This window comes from Poromitra crassiceps (genome assembly GCF_964638095.1).
Source record: "Poromitra crassiceps genome assembly, chromosome: 3".
Taxonomy (NCBI): domain Eukaryota; kingdom Metazoa; phylum Chordata; class Actinopteri; order Beryciformes; family Melamphaidae; genus Poromitra; species Poromitra crassiceps.
In genome coordinates this window covers 55176360-55192596 of record NC_139625.1, presented here as the reverse complement: position 1 = coordinate 55192596, position 16237 = coordinate 55176360, and the positions used below count along the sequence as shown (strand labels likewise).

The following is a 16237-nucleotide window of genomic DNA, read 5'->3' as shown; positions in this document are numbered from 1 at the left end:
TTAATTGCAACTGAGATGGTGAGAGATAGGTCCCCAGAGATCATTGACTCATCATTGCTTTGAATTGCGTCTGAGACATGTTCCAGAAATTCCGGACCAGCATTGTCTCCGACTGTGGCGATAGTATGCACATCTGCCGCTAGGCTATCACCTGATAGCGTTACATCCATAATGCTGCCCGTAGGGACCTCGGCTGTAACTAGATCAATTAACCCTGTTAATCTCTGTCTGACCATACCAGGCACCAATTCGAGATTATCAGTGTTAATATCACGTAGGTCTATATTTTGACGGTATATCCTAGCGTTGAATGCATCTATGTGTCTAACGGTATAATCACTGGGAGAGATGGCAGCTGGGGGTTGAATCATAGAGTCTACAGACGGTGTAGTGATACCGTCGTCGTCGCGGTCTGGTGACACGTCTATTTGTTGTGGGGATGTAACGACTGTCGCGGGTGGGGGTAGTGTGTCGGCATTTGATGACGTATCGTCGCGGTCTGGTGACACGTCTATTTGTTGTGGGGGCGTAAGCGTAACGATTGACGTTGATGACGTGGGTGGGGGCAGTGTGTCGGCATTTGATGACGTGTCGTCGCAGTCTGATAACGCATCTATTTGCAGGGGTGTCCCCCGTGGATCGACTGACTCTGATGACGTGCCAGCTGCGTCATTTTGGGGATCCACGTGTTGGTGTTGTTGTTGTGTTGGGTTAGGCATGGCTCCACCGGGCTGCTGTAAAATGCAGCTTCTCCGGGGGGATAAATCGGCTATGTAACGTTTGATTATCCGGGTCTGTGCGTTAGCCCAGGCGCTAATGTCGTAATTATTATCTAGCCCCGTAGGTAGGTCATTTTCTAAAGCATAAGCGACGCCCTGCTCACTCCAGTCTGTTCTAGGGGTTGGTGCTTTATCAGAGTTGAAATATCTAGTCAATTTAGAGGGAGGTGTTGGATTATCCTCATCTGCATGTCGCCTACGCTTAGCCATATTGGCTGTTTAATTGATCTCTGTATACATGGACTTTTTAAAATGATGGTGATGGTGATAGTGTCATTGTTCTACCTTACTGTACTTTTACAAAAAAAAAAAATTACACATTCCTCAATTTTTCAAGCATGGAACATTGTATATTCTGATGTATCAAAATTGTCTTCAAATTGGCATCAGCCGATGCCATCCACCGTGTGTGTGTGCGTCTGAGTGCTCTCAATGTACGTTCAAATCTCCTTTGAGAGCGTTGTACTATCCTATAACCATTTTTTAAACGTCTATACACAATTTGTTTATGTAAATCACATGTACCTGAAAGCTGGTGAGTCTTCTCGCGGGGTTGATGATGAGGCGAGGGTGGGGGTATCGCGTTCTCGCAGATTGACAGTGGTCTGTTGATGGAGAGGGGCGTGGGCGTGTCTGAAGGTTCTTCTCCTTCCTCCCCCTCGTACTCTGCAATCCAGGCTAGCAGTGATTGGTCGCTGGGCTGCACATCCGGTTCCACCCACGTGGTTTGATTGTTGATGGGGTCTTCAGCTGTGGTCTCATCAGCTGGGTCCTTATCAGCTGATGGATCCGTGGTTGTGTCTGAATCTTCTTCCTGCCCCCCGTACTGTGCAATCCAGGCTATCAGTGTCTGGTCGTTGGGCTGGATGGTCGCATTCAACGATGGTTCAGGTGATGTTGCTGGTGAAGGTTGATACAAGTCTGGCTCGGGGTTCAGCGCTGAGCTGTTGGGGGTTGTCTCCCGGCTGGAAAAAACAAGAGAAAAAATAGCGATGGATATAAGTCTATCTCAAAAATACATATAGCCTATATATATATATATATATATATATATATATATAATGATGGTTGTTATATCTGAATTATGTCCTTACATCTGGTCGATTAAATCTACAAAATCATTTGGATCCAGTCCGCAGTCATCAACTGTGACCTTATCAGATGGGTGTTGTTTGGGGACATCAGGGTTGTATCTATGGAAGTCGCGTGGTTTCCCTCTATGGCGACGGCTGTCTGTCTTCGTGGGGGGGCTCCCCAAAGATTGTTGATGAAATAACAATTCACCTGTGTGAGAACCCGTTCTGAGGGGATAAAAAAACAACATTTCAAAAACTGAAAGTATGTTTACCATACCCAATTTTTTTTTTTCTAAACAAACTCTTTATGTAAACAATGTTTCATTCTCACCCTCTAGGTCTGTTAGTGATATCTCCTAGCACAGATCCTCGATTTAGATTGATTCTGGTCTGATGATCACCGTCTGGAAATATACCATATTCATCTGAACGCCTGGTGTCCTCCAGTCTGGTCTCCGGGTTATATATATAAAAAGCTGTTTTATTAATGTTTTTGTTAATATAACATTGCATAAAAACAAGGCAAAGGATCTTAATTATAAATATATATATATATATATATATATATATATATATATATATATATATATATATATATATATATATATATATATATATTAAATGGATAGTCTAATTAAACAATATTAAAAACAAAAAAAAATCAATTCTTACCGTTGAAATCCATGGTCAAAAATGTATTTGATTGAGATCAAAAACCGCTAGCGCCGCTGCTCTTAGCGAAAATAGTTGAGTCGCTGGACTGACTGGCGTTGTTTCTGCTGATAGCTGGTGGTGCCTCCAAAAGAAACTGACAGCGAGGCCTTGTGATTGTGCTCAGCTGACTAGCCTACTGGCTTATAAAGGGGAGGGGTTTCCTGTCATTGCATCAGGGAGGGACGCGCATCTCTCCTTCGTGTCATAGATGCGTGATGCGGAAGTCGCATTGGCTGTTGCTAGGTGGAAATTAAACTCGCAAGCAACTAGTTGATATGATTCAAACATCATATGGGTGAGTCAGAGATTGATTGAGATTGTGAAAATGGGCTCCGGTGTGAAGAAATATTAGGCTAGTTTAGTAGTTGCTAAATGGTCCAAATTATATTTTGGCCGAGATAAAAAACGCTGCTGCTGCGAGCTGCTCATATGGGGGGGAAATGCAGAAGTGCCCTTTTGGAGAGTAGTGAATTAAAGCCTTTTACACATAATGGCTTTTTAAGCACAGGGCGAAATGGAGAAGTGCCCTTTTGGAGAGTAGTGAATTAAAGCCTTTTACACATAATGGCTTTTTAAGCACAAGGCAAAAAATATATATATAGAAGTGCCCTTTGAGGAACAAGTGAAAAATTGACTTTTCACAAAAAGAAGCCATGCCCCCTTTGATGACGTAAGGTGCCCAAAACACGCCCACCTAAAAAATGTGCTTTTTTTGTTTTTCTATATAGTACTAACCCTATATAACTACTGGGGGTATATGTCAGATAGTGCACATTTATTCAGACTTGGTATGTGCACAAGTAAACAAAGTTTGGTTGAGATCCGGTGACCTGACGGTTTCCAAGCAGTACTAGTAGTAGTAGTAGTAGCAGTAGTAGTAATAGTAGTAGTAGTAGTGTTGGTAGTAGTGGGAGTGGTAGCAATAGTAGCAGCAGAAGTACTAAGAATAGTAGTAGTAGTAGTAGCAGCAGCGGCAGTAGTAGTGGTGGTTGGCTGTTATAGCGCCACCATCTGGTGGATTGGTGTAATTTTTTCCTCTGAGTAGTGGGTGATGTCTTGAAACTATGTAGAAAGGTGGGTGATGTGGGGCGTATGGTTTCTGAGATCCACACACTTTTAGGGCAGGAAAAGAACAAAAGCAAATACACACAAGTTTAGACATTTATCATTTCAAAACGGTTTCACATATCCAAAATCCTTTAATAACTTTAGGTCGGGGTAGTCCATAGATAACCCAGAAAAAGTTTTGTGTGATTTGGCCAAACAGTCTAGGAGGAGCTCGCAAAAGTAGGTTTTTGATCAAATTCAAAATGGCGGAAAATCTACCACACAGAAATGGGCGTGGCCTAGTGGGTTAGATACATGATGCTCCAGGGAAACCAGTAGATGTGGAATTTTGATTCTACAGCTCGCAGTTCAGAAGTTATGGACCGACAAACGTGAAATTGGCTGTTATAGCGCCACCATCTGGTGGATTGGTGTAATTTTTTTACTCTGAGTAGTGGGTGATGTCGTGAACCTGTGTGGAAAGTTTGGGTGATGGGGAGTGTATGGTTTCTGAGATCCACACACTTTTAGGGCAGGAAAAGAACAAAAGTAAATACACAAAAGTTTAAACATTTATCATTTCAAGACGGTTTCACGTATCCAAATTCTTTGTAAGACTTTTGGTCAGGTAAGTCCAGAGATGCCACAGAAAAAGTTTGGGCTCATTCAGGCAAATGGCCTGGGAGGAGATAGCAAAAATAGGTTATTGAGAATGTCCAAGATGGCGGAACATCTAGGCACACGCAAATAGGCGTGGCCTATATGGATAGATGCGTATTGATCCAGGGAATACAGCCGAAGTGGAATTTTGATTCTACGCCTCACGGTTCAGAAGATATGGACCATAACGCGAAATGGTCTGTTATAGCGCCACCATCTGGCCGATATGGGTAATTTTTTGTTTCTGAGTAGTGAGGCACATTTACAATCTATGTGCCCAGTCTGGCTACGCTGAGCATTACAGTTTCTGCTGTACATACAGTTTTACCGGAGAAGAAGAATAAAAAAATAATCGGAACAGATACAATAGGGATCCACGCACTTCGTGCTTGGACCCCTAATAATAATGAAGACTATTCATCTCTACACCATTGATGAAACAATGGGGTGGGCAAAAGGAGTGTGCCCCTCCGCCTGGTATGGGGCGGCAGTGCCCCATATATGCCAACACCGGTGGGTGTGCCACTTCAGTTTTGACAAGACCTCATCTCGAGTCGCCCTGCAAGAAGGGTAGTCTGGTTCTTCTCACCTTTTTATAAAACCTGGATTATATTCATAACCTTTAGTTTTAACCAAAGGGTATCCAAGGGGGATATACTGTATTTCTCTCCCGTAGTGCCAGACCCTCTCATCAAACCCACCACAGGAGGAGGTGACAGGTTCCTTACTGGTGTCCCAAGACCGCCTGTGCCACGCACAGGGCTGAGACCTCCAGTCAGTAGAACCGAACAAATGAGAGGGGCGAGGGGCACCGCTCTGCAAATGTCCTGGGGAGACACTCTTCTAAAGAGGGCCCAGGATGAAGACATCCCATGAGTAGAGTGCACATCGCGGCCCACAGGGGGTTGTGCGCCCTGGCTCGTATAAATCAAGTTGATAGTCTCCACAATCCAATGTGAGAGGCATCACTTTGGGATGGGCTTGCCCAGACTAGGATTAACCCAGGAAACGAAGAGCTGATCGCCTTTCCTGATTTCCTTAGTTCTGTTCGTATAAGTGCATAGAGCACAGCAGGGCATAAACACTGAGTCTGCTGTCCTCCAGCAATGGCTTCCAGAGTGATAGGGGAACAAGAATCCATAACCTTATGCATAAAGGATCATACATTAAGGATCATAGTCACTGATGTAGATTTTTTTAAAGTTAAGTTAGCTTTATTTACATAATCAATAGCTATAAAGCAGATACACATAGTTATTAGTTATTAATGCATAATTACACACACACACACACACACACACACACACACACACACACACACAGGCAGCATTCAGATAACATTTGCAGATGCTTTTCACTCTGGCACACTCAGCTGTGGCCTTCATCCCTGCTCTCCCTTCCTCTCTGCTCAACGGGGTCACATGTCCTCTGCTCCTAGCCAAAACATGCTGAGTGCATGTGTGCTCTCACTAGAAGATCTTTGACTTTCTCATCCCATGCACAACATCTCTTATGGGACATTCACACCAAAAGTGTTTTTTTTCAGTCAGAACGCTATGAAAATCATGTTGAGAGCGCTTCCATTGTGCACAAAACACAGCGCACGGAGCATTTCTTTTGCGCTCCGTTTGTTTTCCCCTGTATTCGCGTGCAGTACAGATCCGAACACAACGACCACAAGGACGGTAGCCAGCTATATTTTGTCTGTTTGATGTTTGTTCACCTTCAACATGAATGCCACAATTATTGCCAATTCTGGCAGCAGCGGAGGTTGATAATCCCTCGGGAGGAGAAAAGGTAGGATGAGTGAAAAAGACGAGCAGGCCGCTTTTCCTCTAATGTTCAACTTTTTTCAGCCTTAAAACACCCACAGCGCTCCTCCAAAAACAACAGACGCCACCAGCGCTGAAACGCCAGTATGTTCATTAAAAGAGGAGCACATCGAGCGCGTCCTTACATAGAGAATGAATTGCAGAAAGACGCTAGCAGCTCCAAAAACGCTTTTGGATTGAATGTCCCCTTACAAGCACAAAAGCACCTTATGCGGCTGGTACCACGTTGTAACATTGGAATGTCGATAGTATGTCTTCTCTTCCTTTTCTTTACCTGTGTCTGAGCTTGTTCATTGTGTGTGTGTGTGTGTGTGTGTGTGTGTGTGTGTGTGTGTGTGTGTGTGTGTGTGTGTGTGTGTGTGTGTGTGTGCGCGTGCGCGTGCGTGTGTTCTAAAGAAAAAAGAAGAAAGAAGCAGTGACGCTATAGTCCAGGACAGGAGGCTTCTTGCTTGGAAGCGGTGAGGAGGGTGTGTTTGTGTGTGTGCCAGGCGGGCAGACAGACAGTGTGTCTGTATAACCTAAAACTATACCTTTATTTCATTTCATAATCAATTTCTTTTTTTTTTAATTAATATTTTTCCCCCGATTTTTTATCCCATTTGTATCCCCCATTAGTGCTAATTTTAATTTAATTATCCTGGTTGCTGCTCCACCCTCTGCCAATCTGGGGAGAGCCGAAACTGGCTCCATGCTTCCTCCGAGACATGGGCAGTCTCTTGTAATGATAAAAACAACAAATTGTGATTCATTCATTCTAAGGTATCTTGCCATACCCATTTGATGCCCATGACAGTACCTGATCAATGGGATCCCAGATCTCCAGGTCTCCTGATTTATCCAACTTCTTGTGCTGGATGAAAACAGCGAGGAGAGCATGGTCATGGCCATCAGACACAAAGGAATGGAACACAATAGAATACAATACAAAAGCTTCTGTCTGGACTGGTCATATAGTAGCAAGGCCGGATTAACCATAGGGCAACCGGGGCAGGTGCCCCGGGGCCCTCGGGGTGAAGGGGCCCTCCAGATTTTTTTTTTTTTTTTTTTTTTTTTTGTCGGGCTCATGTTGGGCTCCACAGAACTATGACACAAATCTAAGACCAATCAGGACAAAATAAAATGTGTTTCCAAGAAGATTAACTCTGATGATTTAGTCTCATTGGATGCCTGTGGGCAAGTGGTGACCAGGGGCGCGGGAAGTGGGGGTGCTTGTGGTGCTGCGGCACCCTCTGCTGTTTTGTACTGGAAATGTAATGTCAATTATTTTTTCATCATTGTAAAGCCACAGCACAGTGAAGAGGATATTAATGTGAAGATTAGCCTCTTCCTTTTGCTCTCAGAGTGCATCAGATTCATGCATTTTACTTTAAAATGTACAAAATGTCTTTGTCCAGGGGGGGCACAGACCCCCCTAGAAACCCCCCAGTCAGACTAATATTTTTATCCTGCTGGTGCTACCTCTTTGCAAAGCCTACAATCGCCTATGAGTGAGTGAGAAACTGAATCTCAGAAACGGAATAATAACCAGGGGCGGTTCTAGGCCTTTTTTGGGTGGGCTTTAGCCCACCCAAAAATAGTCTCAGCCCACCCAAAAAAATAGAGGCAAAAAAAAACTTTTTTTTTTTTTTTTTTTTCTCCAAATCTATGGTGGTCATTAGTAGCAGTTTCTGACTACACTCAATGCGCTGTGTGCGTGTTTCCCCCCCCCTCTATGTTCTTAGGGTGGGCTGAGACAAAAATTTAGGGGGGTTCAGCCCACCCGAAAAGTTTCTAGAACCGCGGCTGCGCAGGCGCTCCCTCCTCCATCTATCTGCCTAATCCCACATCACTTCACACAAGTCACACTCACAGTACAGCAGCGAAGTGGTCCTCCACAGTCCACACAATTGTTCTCCCCACTCATGATCAATGAAACTGTGAGGTGAGCATTGAGCAGTCAGAGTCGTTAGTAGTTACTTAATTAGCGCATATTGATATGCAAATTAGCGCGTAACATTAGTTACTAACGATGTTAGTTCAGTATCTCAATAAAAGTTCTTACAGGCTTGTTATTTCCCTCTAAGGGAGTGCAAGGCAGATATTTAAACAGCCTTGTTTGTGTACAGTACCAGTGGCATGGTAGTAATAAAAAGAGATTAAGGACCAGGACTCCTGGTTGTCAGTAAGATGGGCTGGTTAAGCCAATGTTAAAATGATCTTTATTTATTATTAATTTTTGCTTTAAAACTATTTTTTAATTTTCTGCTTAAAGTTCATGAAAAAAAGTGGCATTCTTGTTTTTTCCCACAATACTTTCATAATACCATTTGTAATGCCACCGTTGTAGTGCTGTTGTTCAAAATTAAAGTAAATTTTCTCAGATTTATTGGTGTCTTTCTAGTCACACAATTTAATAGTCAGTGTTTCCCATACAGTGATCTATTTGTGGTGGTACACCCTACATAGATTTTGACCCCCACAAATACTGCCACATATTAATTTCAACTAGTTGACTGCAAACTCCTGCTTTAGTGCTTACATTATATTATTATCTTGTCGGAATATTATTCCAGCCAATAAGTTAGGAAGTTCCCTTTTGATTTAATTTTACTTTTGTTTTGCCTACAAAGCAAAATGTTACTTTACTTGAAACTCCCCTGAAGTGATTTTGGTATTATTTATGCAAGCATAATTCTACCATATAGTAACCTGTATGCAGAATATATATAGTATAGGGAAACAATTATTTTTTCATCGCTGTAAAACCACAGAACGGTAAAGAAGATATTGATGTGTGTAGTTCTTCATAGATCTAGTCTCTTCATTTTGATCTCAAAGTGCGCCAGTTTGATCCATTTTTACTTGAAACTGTACAAAATTTTCTTCCGGGGGGGCATGCCCCCGGACCCCCCTAGGGGTTCAGTGGTCAATGACCTTTGGGTGGGCTGAGCCCACCCAAAGCTCTGATGCTAAAACCGCCCCTGATAATAACATAACAGTATAATACTAATGTTAATTTAAAATGAGATATTCCTCTAAATATGGCAAAAAAACATCAAAACATCCGGACGATGGGTAGGGGGGCCCCTGGGAGCTTCAGTGCCCCGGGGCCCCTGGGGGTGTTAATCTGGCTCTGTATAGTAGACCTATCAAGTGGGCCTATCAAATGTATGGTACATAATGTCCATTACCCTCCTAACATTGAAGAAGGAAAAGATATTAAAGCCGGTCTGGTCTGTATGGATTCTATGCATTTTTTTTTGTATATTTGCCAGTATTTTAGTGGAAATCTTAAAATCTAAGTTAAGCATGGAGATTGGCCGGTATGAGGAGCGATTAGTTTAATCTCTATCCGGTTTCAGCAGGAGAGAAATATTGGCATCATACAGAGTAGGTGGGAGCTATTCGGATTCAATGGAATGAGAGAGCATCCTATGTAGAATCGGAGTTACCTGAGCCACACATTTCTTGTAGAACTCGATGCTAAAAGCATCTGGACCAGGGTTTTTGCCAGTTTGTATTGATCTAATAGGCTCCATGATTTCTGCTGAGGACAGTTCTGAATTTAGGGCCTCGCAAGAGGTGTTTTTCCTGTCAGTTTCTACTGTAAACTATCAAATAAAATCAGAAAATGCCCCCACAAGTTTTATTTAAGTGTAGGCAACGATGTAGTGGCTAAATAACAGGGTGAGTAAAGTATGACCTCCAATAGAAACAAACATCAATTCAGGAAAATATTAATTCATGCTTTTTTTTCTTTTAAAAGATATGACAGTTTAATATACATTATGAATCTGTCATGAAAATGTATAAAGGTGGGTTCACCCTCCACCATGAGATACTAGCCTCTTGTTTCCATGCGATGCCCCAGGCCACCTGGTACCATCCACACAGCTCCTCCAGAGAGTCTGCTGCCAAGTCAAGCTGCAGACTGTCGTCCTCCATGTCCTGCAGGTTCAACACGTAGTCCTTCCCATTTTTACCGTTCTTCACTGGAACCAGAGAAGAGAGGAAAGTAGGAACTGTGAGAGAAAGTGAAGAGCGGTGCGCAACTCCCACATGGATGTGATCAACTCTGCTGGCACTCATGAAAAAGTACGACTGAATCACTACACAAAACCTATTTGTGCTGGAACAGCATCATCATGGAGCCATATGCCAAACCTTAATCTTGTTTTATTGTATCATTAAAGTGTATTGTGAACTTTCATTCTAGTCTCTCATGATTGAATACTGGTAATGTGCTGGATGTGTGAAATGTATCGGGGTAAATAATTAAAAGAAAACACATTTTAAAAGTAACGCAAATGTACTTTTACTTGAGTACTTTTAAATAGGCTACTTTTTACTCTTACTTGAGTAATTTCCTGGACTAGTACATTTACTTGTACTTGTTCTTGACATAACTTTCACAAAAGTAACAATACTTGCTTTGTCTAGGATTTGTCAGTACTCTTTCTACCTCTGACTTGGTGGCTTTTTTCTTTCTTTCTTTTTAAATTTTTTGTAGTGAGGTTTCATACCAAATTTCAATCAGAAGGCCGCCATATTCGCATAACCTGATCAGCCTGTGACGTCAGTCAAGTTTAAGTATGACATCAGTTATGACGTCAGTTCATCCTAGTACATATAGCGAGGGTTCTACCTCACCTCCCTCTCTGGCGGATCATAGCAGCAGCTGGCATCACGGCTGTTCATCATCTTCTCCGAAGCTGTCCTATGAAGCTGTCGTTTCGCTATTCTATTCTCCTATAATTTGCGGCTTTGATCCTGTTCTTAAGTCGCCATTAATTTGTGGGTTCACTCAGCATTGACTTTCACTCTCAGCTCAGAATGGAAGATTCGGGCAGGAGGAAATAGAGCATTTCCTGGACGGAGACGAGGATTTTTTGACGATGATAGCCTACTCTGTTCCTGCTTGGGGATGGTGGCATTCGTTCATTTCTGCGGCTGAGATGCTCTCTACCCGGCAGACCCGAGCGCAACGGCCCAGGCCGCGTCTCAGATCATCACGAGGAGACTGAAGAAGGGCCCAGAGACAGGAGGCGCGTCACTGCGAAGGCCGAGGGAGGCCCGAAAAGGAGGCCACCCACGGACGCGCAAGGGCCTGCGAGTTTAGGCAACCTTCCAGAATTCCTTTCGAGTGCAAAGGAAGCAAGCCGCACACCGCCCATTAATTTATTTATTAATATCGGTGTAACAGCAACAATACCACCTTGCGAGTCACAGCATACACGTGTTCAGTTGACTCCAAAGCCATTGATCTCAATTAACCACTGGAGATCAGATCTTCCTTTTACTGCGGTCAACTGAGCCGTCGTTTGCGAAACCACAGTCAAGCCAGCCGCCACTTGGTTTTTGATGCACGTCTATTCGTCCTGTAATGGTACTGCTGCTTCACTGGTGTTCGGAGCGGGCTGAAAAGTCGAGTGTCACAATTCAGCGATCCTTTCTCACATTTACTTTACCACACTAGATCGACATTACAACAAACACAGTGTATTGAATGACTGTTGTTGAATATGTCACAAAAGTCCTACTTTATTGACCGATCGTAGCAGGAGTTTCGCTTGGTACTAGCATGTTGATGCGTTCAACAAGATGGGGAAAAACAGACATTTCCGGGACTGGTTTTTCAAAATAAAAGCACGATTCGACTCCAGTCTAGACCACACAGATTTGGTGTTTTTTCCGACTTTCTAAATACTGTACAATCGCATAACTCCATAATCCCACACCATGACTGACATAGTTGTGTACACTACACCCCTGGGTATACACTGTCATGAAATTAGCCATTTTCACCGTTCCATTTTGGAGAAATTGATAGTCAAAGTCTCAATACTGAACTTGAAAAAGGTGTTTTTTCCGACTTTCTAAGTACTGTACAATCACATAACTCCATAATCCCACACCATGACTGACATATAGTTGTGTACACTACACCCCTGGGTATACACTGTCATGAAACTAGCCATTTTCACGGTGCCATTTTGGAGAAATTGACAAAGTCTCAATAATGACCTTGAAAAAGCTGTTTTTTTCGACTTTCTAAGTACTGTACAATCGCATAACTCCATAATCCCACACCATGACTGACATAGTTGTGTAAACTACACCCCTGGGTATACACGGTCATGAAATTAGCCCTTTTCAAGGTGCCATTTTGGAGAAATTGATAGTCAAAGTCTCAATACTGACCTTGAAAAAGGTGTTTTTTCCGCCTTTCTAAGTACTGTACAATCACATACCATGACTGACATATTTGTGTACACTACACCCCTGGGTATACACAGTCATGAAACTAGCCCTTTTCACGGTGCCATTTTGGAGAAATTGACAGTCAAAATCTCAATACTGAACTTGAAAAAGGTGTTTTTTCCGACTTTCTAAGTACTGTACATTCGCATAACTCCATAATCCCACACCATGACTGACATAGTTGTGTACACTACACCCCTGGGTATACACTGTCATGACATTTGCCATTTTCACGGTGCTATTTTGGAGAAATTGACAGTCAAAGTCTCAATACTGACCTTCAAAAAGCTGTTTTTTCCAACTTTCAAAGTACTGTACAATCGCATAACTCCATAATCCCACACCATGACTGACATAGTTGTGTACACTACACCCCTGGGTATACACTGTCATGAAACTAGCCCTTTTCACCGTGCCATTTTGGAGAAATTGATAGTCAAAGTCTCAATACTGACCTTGAAAAAGCTGTTTTTTCTGACTTTCTAAGTACTGTACAATCAGATAACTCCATAATCCCACACCATGACTGACATATTTGTGTACACTACACCCCTGGGTATACACTGTTATGAAACTAGCCATTTTCACGTTGCCATTTTGGAGAAATTGATAGTCAAAGTCTTAATACTGACCTTGAAAAAGGTGTTTTTTCCACCTTTCTAAGTACTGTACAATCACATAACTCCATAATCCAACACCATGACTGACATATTTGTGTACACTACACCCCTGGGTATACACTGTCATTAAACTAGTCGTTTTCACGGTGCCATTTTGGAGAAATTCATAGTCAAAGTCTCAATACTGACCTTGAAAAAGCTATTTTTTCCGACTTTCTAAGTACTGTACAATCGCATAACTCCATAATCCCACACCATGACTGACATAGTTGTGTACACTACACCCCTGGGTATACACTGTCATGAAATTAGCCATTTTCACAGTGCCATTTTGGAAAATTGATAGTCCTATAGGCCCAACCCCAATTCCAATCTTTATCTTAACCCTCAATCTTAACCCTCAGTCTCAAAAATGCGCGCTCCCGCAAAGTGCTAGTGCTGTCCCGATTCTCAGTGTGTTGAGTTAAGGGTGAAGTTTAAGGGCTGTATGTCCCTTACTTTTGAGATTTTCCAGGACCACCCTTGGCAGTGAGTGCGATCCCAGAATCCGTTGCGTGTCATCAGCTAGATCCATTCAGATGCAAGATGGCAGCGAAAGGAGGAAAAAAGCAGCCCTACAAATTTAAGTATTTCCTTGTTAATAGAGATGTAAAAATTACGATAACCATTGTATTATCTTAGTTTAATGTCATTTTATGGATTTCCGTTTTGCAGCCTAACAACAATTGTTGTTGCTAACTATCGATAGTCAGTAGCCGTGCTGGTGCGGTCAAGCCATATTATTATTATTATATTATATTATAACATTGTTAACGTTGTTACGAAATGCCATAATTCTCAGTGGTAATGTCGTTGTTGAGTTGTTTTGATCAAGATACAGCCTACGTGTAATGTTTGCACGGACATTTTTGTAAGATGACCGGGCTAGTGTTATCTCCCAGGCTTTTTATGTAACGATAGATTGTTAGATAAAAAGCATGGGAGATAACTGCAAACTATTATCACATGAACACGGTAGTCAGTAGTTACAACATCCAGCAGTGCCGATAACATGTTTCGGTTTAACTGGTGACCGTGTTAACTCGGCTACGTTGCAACGTTAGCAATGTTATAATATAATATAATAATAATAATATGGCTTGACCGCACCAGCACGGCTACTGACTATCGATAGTTAGCAACTGTGTTAGGCTCCAAAACGGAAATCCATAAAATGACATTTAAACTAAGATAATACAATGGTTATCGTAATTTCTACATCTATATTATTAAGGAAATACTTACATTTGTAGGAATGCTTTTTTGAATTGACAGACTGGACAGAGCTTTGGCGTATTGCTGCCCCCCACAGTCTGAAGACGTATCTGCCTTTAAGGGCTGTCCCATTTTAAAGTCGCAAGATAGCCCTTAACACTTAGTTTTGAGGGCTACTAAGATTGAGGGTTGAGTTTGAGGGTTAAGATTGAGAGTTAAGAAAAGAATTGGAATTGGGCCAAAGTCTCAATTTCGGGGGAAACGAGCTTGAAAATGGCGTTCAAGAGATCACAGTGACATTGACCCTTGACCTTCGATCATCAAAATGTAACCATTTCATCCTTACATCCAAGACGACGTTTTAACCAAATTGGAAGTAATTCCATCTAGCCATTTTTGACATATCGCGTTAACGAACTTGGGAATGACGTTTGTGAGGTCACAGTCAGTGACCTTTAAGTTTGACCTTTGAACACTAAAATCAGTTGTTAATCAGTGAGTCCATCAGTTTGAGGCAAATTTGATGAAATTCCATCTAGGCTTTACTCAGAACACATTAGGAGAGGAGAACACACAGACGCACACAAGCACACACACGGCCAAATACATGATCTCCTCCAGGCGATTCTCGCCTGGCGGAGATAATTATTAAACAATAACTATGGAGGTTTCACACAAGTTGTATTCACAGATTTGAATTAGGCTAATAAAGACGTAGCTCAGCCAGGTGGGTCCTGGGGCATTCACCCCCACAGTCGCTCCACTTGTCTGCTGCAAACCTCTCAGACCCCTCTACTTATGCATTTACAGATCCAGTGTGACAGCTGTCCTCGTTGGTACCATACTGAGTGCCTGGAGATGGATGAAGAAGAGCTCCAACGTGCAACGGATGATGCGTTCATCTGGAATTGTTGTGTATGCGAATGAACCCTCCCCTCATTGAACTCTAAGTGCTCCTTCATACTTAGGGCTTCAAGCCTCGCAGGTGCAGAACCCCTATTATTTTTTAGTGGCCGGGCCAGCGAAGCGGCCAGGCCACTTCTTGTATTTGCCTGTATTATTATTATTATTTTTCTTCCTCCCGGGAAGTTCGACTTCCCATGGATGAAAACTAACCAAACTTTGCACAAAGGTCCAGTCCCATGCCAAACGTCTTTGACACAAATTTGGGGCCAATAGTCCTAACGGTGGCACTACAGCGACCGTCTAAAGTTTAAAACTTAAAAAATTCATTAAAAATCAGGCATACGTGCTACGGCTTTGCAACTTTCACTGAAATGTGCGCCTAAATGAGGGGAAGCTTTTGTACAATGCAACCTATGGCCAATTATGAAGTCTAAAGACCGCAAAACTGCAAAAACTGCAAAAACGAATTAAACCCTACTCCTCCCACATTTTTTCTTCAAACGACACCAAACTTCAGTATCTGCATCGTTAGACTGTTCTACACAAAAGTATCAAACCAGATTTTCGATCGGTCAAAAATTGAGCCCACAGTGCATCAAAACGTTGAATTCTGGCCCCGTGTATAGCCTAATTACCTTAATTACCTTTGGCAATTAGGTTGTATTTGTGATGTCATCAGTCAGTCAAGCAATTGTGATGCCATCACTGATGTCACTCGAGCAATTGTGATGTCATAATATTTTTTTTCCCCATTGACTTGCATGGGGTTTCGAAAAATCTTGCAGTAAATTAGCTGTAATTCAGAAACCATAACAGCTACAGCTACGAAACTTGATAGGGAGGTGCACAGAGGGGCCTTTTATTCTACACGAAAGAATTACACAAATTGAGCAGATGGTGGAGCTATAACAGCCCTCTTTACATTCTGGTCCATAACTTCTGAACCGTATGGTCTATCATCAAACTTCTTTTTTCCCTGGATTCCTTGGGTCCTTCCGCATCTACTCATCTAGGCCACGCCCATTTCCGTCTGACTAGATTTTCCGCCATTTTGAATTTGGTCCAAAACAGTTTTTTTGCGATTCCCGCTTGAAATTTTGTCCAGTCTT

At 42.3% G+C, this 16237-nt stretch overlaps 1 protein-coding gene across 1 annotated transcript in view; it reads right to left on the bottom strand.

The window, feature by feature from the left end:
• LOC310773165 (1-phosphatidylinositol 4,5-bisphosphate phosphodiesterase gamma-2-like) overlaps nucleotides 1-16237 on the bottom strand; it is a gene marked incomplete at its 5' end in the record, with an annotated part of 98751 nt that overhangs the window by 67979 nt on the left and 14535 nt on the right. The window contains 4 exons of the mRNA XM_083633075.1: nucleotides 1305-1744; nucleotides 2064-2080; nucleotides 6905-6958; nucleotides 9913-10079. Coding sequence (XP_083489201.1) covers nucleotides 1305-1744; nucleotides 2064-2080; nucleotides 6905-6958; nucleotides 9913-10079 — 678 coding nt within the window. The remainder of the gene's footprint in view (nucleotides 1-1304; nucleotides 1745-2063; nucleotides 2081-6904; nucleotides 6959-9912; nucleotides 10080-16237) is intronic.